The sequence below is a fragment of the Neopsephotus bourkii genome, unplaced genomic scaffold (genome assembly GCF_033783945.1).
Source record: "Neopsephotus bourkii isolate Nb327-2 ecotype Australia unplaced genomic scaffold, CSIRO-AGI_Nbou_v1 NB_1634, whole genome shotgun sequence".
Classification (NCBI taxonomy): domain Eukaryota; kingdom Metazoa; phylum Chordata; class Aves; order Psittaciformes; family Psittacidae; genus Neopsephotus; species Neopsephotus bourkii.
The window spans coordinates 9,840,050-9,848,138 of NW_026902109.1; the positions used below are offsets into that span (position 1 = coordinate 9,840,050).

Genomic DNA, 8,089 nt, shown 5'->3' on the forward strand with positions numbered 1-8,089 from the left:
TCTCACATCTTCATTTTTAGTGAAAAAGTTCTCTGCAGTTTTTCTGCTGTACATGTGGAGATTTTTCTGCTTATTCCTACCATTTTTTGTACTGCTGTTCTTGAGTTGTAATGATAAGTTCTGGTAATGCATTTTTGTGAAAATAAAGAAACACTTCAGTTAGTTCCAGCTATTGTAGTACTAGGCAGTGAAGGAGTGGAAAAAGGAGGACTGGGACATGGTTGTTGAATGGGGTTGGTTTGTTTTATCGGGGTTTTTTTAGTTGATCTGTTTATAGTATCAGCAGTTTTGCAGAAAATGTGGAAATTGCACATTTGGACTTAAGACTTATATAATTTGGGCTTGAAAGCAAACCAAATTTTACACCTCAGATCTGTCAGTTGTTACAATATTATTCCTTTGGTTTTTATTTTACAGTGTTTAAGAGCAATATTGAAATTAATGTCTGAATGCTGGGCTCATAATCCTGCTTCGAGGCTCACTGCCTTGAGGATCAAGAAGACACTTGCCAAGATGGTGGAATCACAAGATGTAAAGATTTGACATAGAAAATTGACATTGGAGAGCAAAGCTGGACTCCTAGATCTTTTCACTCAAACATGAGTGAGACCTATGTGGAAAGAGGAAATAACTGAGATTCAGTATATTTTCTCAGCACACTTCTACAGGCTGCTAATAAAATCTTTCAGTATGTCATAGACTGTGATACTGAGAGCCTCTATACACTACGTGATACGTAAATGGACAGCCTTGGTAAAATACACGTTTTGGTTTTGTTTGAGCTGCATTGAGACTTCATTCATACATAGTGAGTCTCCAGTGAAACTCTGGGTACTGAATTGAATGTTCAGATTACAGTGCTTTCTGTGAAAGCCTCACAAGCTATATGGATTCGACAGAGATGGAGAATATAAGCTTTTTTTTTTTGGTTTTGCCTTCTACCTGATAAAACCTAGTCAATCCATACCAAGTTTTTGTGAAACAGGCTGTAGGTTATGAATCTGTTTGCAATACTACTCAGTTTAACAGTTGCCTTTATGTGTGTGCCAGGATTATTTTGCTGTCATTTGAAATAGATAAATAATTAAATGAACAAAGTTTTACGATCAGGGTTCCATGCATTTTGTAGCTCCACAATCAAGAGATTTGCTACAGAATCCTTGCTATTAAGTTATCTTCCTAAATCTCAGTTTTAATTTTATTTCAGTTTTATTTCTGTTCTTGTTTTGGTCATAAGGAGAACTGCAAAAACATTAACAAATTAAGGAGTGCCTACCTAAGTCTGTAAAGAGCTGGAAACAATCTCTCTTAGAGGCACAGACTGCTTTGGTCACCTCGCTTACAGTCTGGTGGCCTCATAATTGGATGACTATGAAATTTGGCATATCTTTCACAGTGCCACACAACCAGCATTTTTGCTGTTGAATACCTTACATCCTAAAAAAAGGATGGTTGATGACATGTTTTGCCTTTCTCCTTTATTGGGATTCCCTGGTAGGTGCCCATTTTGCTCTGACATTTTTCTGTACAGGAGGTAATTGGTCAACTATAGGAGCATGGTTTTTCATCATTTGACAAAACTAGGCAGAAGGTAAGTTTTGAAAGGCTGGAGAACAAGTCTAATTTACAGACACAGAAATGGCAGGAAGCACAGGCTGGGCTCGGAGAACTGAATATATGTCAACGATTAAAGATACACAGCATGACGATTTTCAAGCTGGGTTGCTCTGATGTAAATGCAGGAGGCCACATATGTGGATCACATTGTTGACAGTCACAAAACTCAAGATTTTAGACAAGGTAAATCAGTGGGTATTTTAAGTTCTACTTAAGCACGCTTGGGAGGAATGGCATTGAAAGATAAATTTATGACGATAAGTAAGTTAACATAATTGCAAAATTTGGCCTTACTGTGCCAACAATTTGGCGCATATAGGAAACTGTAGTACCTTCCTTTTCTTCACTGATCCAGACAAGTTGTTTAAAAGCCAGAATCCCTCCACGAGGTTACTGTTAAGCAGATTCATTGATTTATAACTCCTTTGGCACTTCTACTTTTGAAGTTACAAAACAGTACCATAACTCAAGTTGAAGCTTCAAATGCTTGAATTGTCTGAAGAATGAACACATAGTATTGGAACCATTGCATTGAACCTGTTTGATAATTTAAGTGCCTATAACTTTGTACTGTAAATCTTGTTCTAGGTAACGTTAAGAAGGGAAGTTATTTATATGGTGTGTTTTGTGCTTTACTAAAAAAAAAACAAACAAAAACGTCAGCCACCTAGGTAGATGTGTACAGTTAGATACATGCACAAACACACATACGCCATAGTCAAGATTTGAAGAAAAAAAAGCTAGGAATAATACTAAAATTGATGGAAAAATGTTAAAACTTCAGATTGATTTATGCCATATTATTTGTTGTCTTAAAATATGTATACATGGAGATTGTTTTGACATCTGTTTAAGTTTCCCTTGAAAATACAACTAAGAGAAAACAATGTAATGCAGAACTAATGTGATTTGTGAACGGTTACAACCTTCTAACTTTTTTTTGTTTTGTTGTAATTCTGTAGTTCACATAATGTAAATGGTCAGGCGAAAGATGGCAGTATTTTTTATTTTCTATTGTGATGTACAGACTTTATTTAACTGTTCTACATGTTTTATAGAAAACTAGCTATTTCGAGGGACTTTTTTTTTTTAATAAAGTCATTACTTTTGTTCAGTAATGCCTTTAAGTATTAATATGTATTCTGGCCGAGAAGTTCATCGGTGTGTCAACTATGGTTTTAACTTATTTGAAAACAGCAAAAGATACATGATATACCACGATCCTTATGTAAAGGGCTTTTTAAAGAAAACATTTCTCCGTCCATTGCCAAGAAACGTGTGATGAGTTTGCAATTGTTAATCATGTCGTCGCATATAATTTTTGCACAAGTAGGTGGAAAAGATTTGGTATGAGCCAAAAAATGTAAGGGATAAGCTTTTATTTTTTTCCTTCTCTAGTATTTTTATCAATAAGAAGGGAGAATGTTGAGGTGCCCTCCTAGTTTAAACTTTCAGAGCAGTGAGGTCTATTTAAATTAACCAGTTCCTATTTAGAATTTTCCGAAGCTTCCACAGCATTATTAGCTATGGACTTGTCAATTTTTTTAGTTCATTTTCCCCAAGTGTTCCTCAGCTACTGCTGGAGGTGTGAATTTTGGTAATTTGAAATTACTCATTTACTTTATTCTCCATTGTTAGGCATTTGCAAAGCAACAAGGTGCTGATCTTTGGTAGACATCTTAAGACTTAAATTAGTTTACACATTAACACAGAAGATGTGAGCTGGCTGCTGTAAAGGTGATTTTTGAGAGAAGAAAAATATTTTTGCCTTGAGCTTTAATCTTCATTTTTTCAGTGCTTCAGTTACTAGGTTCATATTCAGTTTTCATTGTCCTGAACAGGATCTGCTAGGTCTTCAGCATTCCTTGATTCCCTGATACTCCAAAAAATGTTATCGATAAAGGATCTGGTTGGCATAAAGCACTTGAGCACATACCTACATTCCATGCAATGTCAGTCATTGTTTGGAGTTGAAGTATGTCTATACTGATATTTTAACAATTATTTTGGAGAAAAAAAATCCCCAACCCAGCCTTCAGTTAAAGCTAGCCCATGAGTTTTTATATTAAGTATACTTAGTGCAGATTCTAAATCTAAGTTGTTGCTTTATGCAATACTGTAGTTCAGAAGCCTTTAAGGTCAGGGAAGGTAATAGGATTCCTCTGTTGGAATATGATTAGTCTCACTTTGGTCAAAATTTTAAGCACTTGTCATTAAAAAAGAAAAAAAATATCCCCCCAAACTGGCAAATGTGTCCTCAATTTTTGTTGTTAAGAAAAATTGAAATATCTTGGGGAGTGTCAGAGCTGTGCCTTGGAAGTTCTTAAACATTCACATACAGACAAGGTAATTTTGTCTCTTAAGACAATGCTCCATGTGATTTCAGTTAGGTGGAAAATAATTTGAGTCACATAATTCTTACTGTTACAACAACTGAAAGTTTTTGTGTTCTTTGATAACTTGTAAATTCCACATGATATTCCTACAGAAACGTGGTTTACATTTTGAGTTTATTCTTTTACTCAACATGTAATTTTTCCTGAGGGGTTTCCCCCCCCTCCCCAAGAAATTGACAGCTTTCCCAATATCCATCACTTTTTCCTAATTATTTCCTTAATTAGTCTATTCTGCGGTATTAATAAAAAGTAAAATTAATATTTTAGGTTACCTTCACAGTAGTCTAGAATTAAATTTTAGATCTTGATCTAAATGGCCATTTGAATGTGTTTATAAAACAAATAATTTGGATATCTTTTACCTACTGTCTTCACAGACTGTATTTTAATGGTCTAAAATGTTTGAAAAGCAAAGATACTAAATTAAAAAGCATTCTTTTGCTATTGCAGATATTTTTAAAGGGAAGCTACATGCTCCTCTTCTGACAGATACTAAAATGATTTAGCACTTCCTCATTCTCCTGACAGTGCTTCTCAAGTCAAAAACCTTTATCCATGATCTTTATGCCAAACAGGAGTGATGTCTAAAATTGGCTGGCAGTGTTGCATGGTACAGTGCTTCATGGAGTCATGGTGTATTAGCCTTGATCGGTGTAGCAGAAGTGGATTGCACATTACTTCTAATTTCTGAACAAATCTCATGTGATTGTTGCTTTGTACCATTTTACCATTTGAATGCAATTATAGAAGCCCACATCATGTAGTGACATTTGTGCTCTGACATGCCATGCCCCAAATGAAATGTATTATATTGTATACAAGAAGAATAAATGACATTGTAGTTAACCTAGAGAAGATGTAAATAAACTATGAAAGAAGAGTGGAGCAAGACAAATGGTCACACTCTTGTGTGTGTTATATGCCAGAAGTGTAGAATACTCCTCTAAAAATGTAACACACTGATGTATTTTGTACAGCATCTGCTTTAGAAGGTGCCTTACTGAGTTTACCATGAATTGCTTGTTCTGTACACAGATCATGTCCAATGTATCATTTTTAAGTAAATAACCTTATTTTAGTACACGTTAGTAATGTGTTTTGTTACTATAAGATTTTACCTTAAAAATGTAATGACTTGGAAATCATAATACTGTAACTAAATAATTCCCTTCTTTCTAATACCTTGTTTATGGTCCCGTCCCCAGTGTCCATCCCCCCCACCCTGTAAGTTGTCAATGATCACTTTTATTGTTCAGTGGTGTTCAGAATTGTTTGGTGCTCTGTGTTCCTTGGACTAAATTTGGGCACAACAGTAAACCAGTGTTTTCCTTCTCTTGATCTTTATCTTATAGCAAAGCCAGAGGCAAGTCAAAAATTGTGTAATTGTTTTATTTGAACATACCCAAGTTTACCACATGTTGGATTTATCCATATCAATTTGCCTGAAGCTCATGAAGGAAAATGAGAAAAAGGAATGGGTGATTCTTTAACTGGTTTTTTATTCCCACTGTGTACAACATTCTTTTTGTGCAGTGATGTCAAAATTAAGAGATTTGAGATGAAACATTTGCTGTTGCTTACAGAATTATGCTGATGTTTCTGTATAGCCTGCTGAATTCACTCTTTCATGATTCAAGCAAATGAAGACCAGTCAAGGGGATATCTGTGAGTACACAGTTCTGTGAAATCTCAGAATTTATTTTCTCGTTGTAGAAATGCATCAGCTACTACTTTCTGTAGAGTTCGCTTTTAGTTTGCAGTCAGGGAAAAGTAAGATCAATTTGTATTCTCTTTTTGTCTTTGGTGAGGAATAACTTTAGCTTTAAAAAGCTGTTGTTAGAGTAGCTAGGTTTTGGTATCTGAACATTATATAAACCGTTACGGCTATATTATGTAGATAATTATAACACCTTTCCCCCCCCCACCTGTAAAGTCATGTCTAAAGTTCTTGCAATAGAGTTCTGGACAGTACAGTAGAAGACTAGATTGTATCTTTCAAACCTGGTTTTGCCTAAATATGTAATACCAGGAATTTAGGCTGCACAAAGATTTGGTTTCTTTGTGATCAGTATCTTGGCAAAGTAAACTTTTTCTTATGGTTGTAGCTGTTGTGTAGTTTGTGGAGTATTTTTACCAATTACACTTACCGTGATTGTATTGAAAACTGGGATTTTTGCATTAGTGTTACAAGAGAATATGAAAATGCTGTGGGTAACAAACTGTTTGCACCGGTCTGGTTTTGACGAGCAGGGTTGGGTTTTTTCCCTCTGATGTTGCTTGTTGAAATGACCACAGGATGGTGCTATATCCTAAATATAGAAAGATTGGTTGACAGAAAGGTGGGTGGTGTGTGTAACAAGTGAAAGTAGGTTCTACTGCCTGCTAATAATACGTATCAGAATGTTATTGCTTATGCATGATTATTTTTTTTAACTCTTTATAAAAAATATTTATGTATGATTATTTTTTACCTCTTTAGAAAAATGTGCTACTGATGAGCTTGCATCAGTAAGAACTGAAACAGCTATATCTAGTGACATGTCTATAAACTCCACGTGTATTTTTGCACAAGGCAAAAAGCATACAGAATAGTTGAACTGAATCACAAGCTTTTAGATAAATTGCAGACATATCACTAATTTCATAAAGGATCAGATTTAATTCCATTAATTGCATTAATCCCTTCAGCAGTTTTGTCTTCACCTCTCCCCAAAATACCACTTCAGCCTTTCTTGCTGGTATTAAGGTAGCTAAGTCAATACCAGCTGTGAATCTGAGTCACGAGAGGACTGCTACTGTGGTTGTCCACCTCATGAATCTGGTTCAGAAAGGCTGGCCACCATGGACTTCAGAGACTGGCTTGATATGGATGTATGAAATGAGTTCAGATGAATCTGACTGCAGAATCCAGGTATTGATGGTTCTACAGAAAGTAAAATTTTTTATTATGCAATGGGTACTTGTATTTTGAATAAAGTAAGATCATCTTAGTAATGGCAAAGAAAACATTAGGAGACTAATTTTATGACACGAAGTACTATAAGATATTATTAATAAAGTTGTAAAAGTTTCAATAACAAAATAAGTATGTGAAGCCATTAAGAGGCACGTGTTTTGTTGTTTTTTTTTGTCTTTTTTTAAAATATGTGGCTCAGATTGATGATTCATATCTCTGGGTATCTTGGAATGAACGTGCATGTTTCCATGAGTATTGTTGCGTGGCTGAAGCTGCTGTAAGGCATGCTAGTAGACTAGTTGGTCTGCTATGAGATCAACTGAAGCAACTTGTCTGCTGTTGTAGATAGCTCTCTTTTTCTAATGCTTATGGTCAACCTCAGTGTGTTTTTCATGTTTGAAAATCCCTCTGTTCTTAATCCACTGAGCCAGGCAATAGCTATTTTTTTAATTCTCAGTTAATTATCCTTATGCACTTGCCTTTTTTGTGGCAAATTTTTCTTTCCTTTAGGTCCTAATATGGAGTCTGTTGTTTATTCTGTTGCCTAAAAATGCAGGTCATGGTTATGGAGATGTGTTAATCTTAGGGGGGCAGAGGGGAGAGGGGAAAGCCAAAGAAAAACAACCACCCACCCCCCCCAAAAAACACACAAACCAAGTTTTTGTGGTAGGGTTTAAAGACATTTGTACCAGTAGTCAAATAGTTTGCTTGTATCTGAGAGGTGGTTAAGATTGGAATTTATTAGAAAGCTGATGTATTTATTTAAAAAAAATCCCACAACCTTGTAAGCTTAAACATCTTTCTCTTGGCACTTGAGAAGGAAGTCAGGCTTCCTGGCTTATGCAGCCGAGACCTCATGGCAGCCTTCCAGTATCTGAAGTGGGCCTATAGGGAAGCTGGGGAGGGACTCTTCATTAGGGACTGTAGTTACAGGACAAGGGGTAACGGGTTCAAACTTAAACAGGGGAAGTTTAGATTGGATATAAGGAGGAAATTCTTTCCTGTTAGGGTGGTGAGGCACTGGAATAGGTTGCACCAGGGAGGTTGTGAATGCTCCATATCACCTCCATGATATGGTTTAGAGCGAGGTGTCCCTGCCCACAGCAGGGGGGGTGGAACT

The 8,089-nt window shown here is 35.9% G+C and overlaps 1 protein-coding gene across 1 annotated transcript in view; it reads left to right on the forward strand.

Annotated features, from left to right (window-relative positions):
* Positions 1-2,731, forward strand: part of BMPR1A (bone morphogenetic protein receptor type 1A) — a 42,107-nt gene extending 39,376 nt beyond the window's left edge. Inside the window, exon 12 of the mRNA XM_061373729.1 lies at positions 418-2,731. Within this exon, the coding sequence (XP_061229713.1) occupies positions 418-543 (126 nt within the window). The 3' untranslated portion in view covers positions 544-2,731. The remainder of the gene's footprint in view (positions 1-417) is intronic.
* The last annotated feature ends 5,358 nt before the right edge of the window (positions 2,732-8,089 follow it).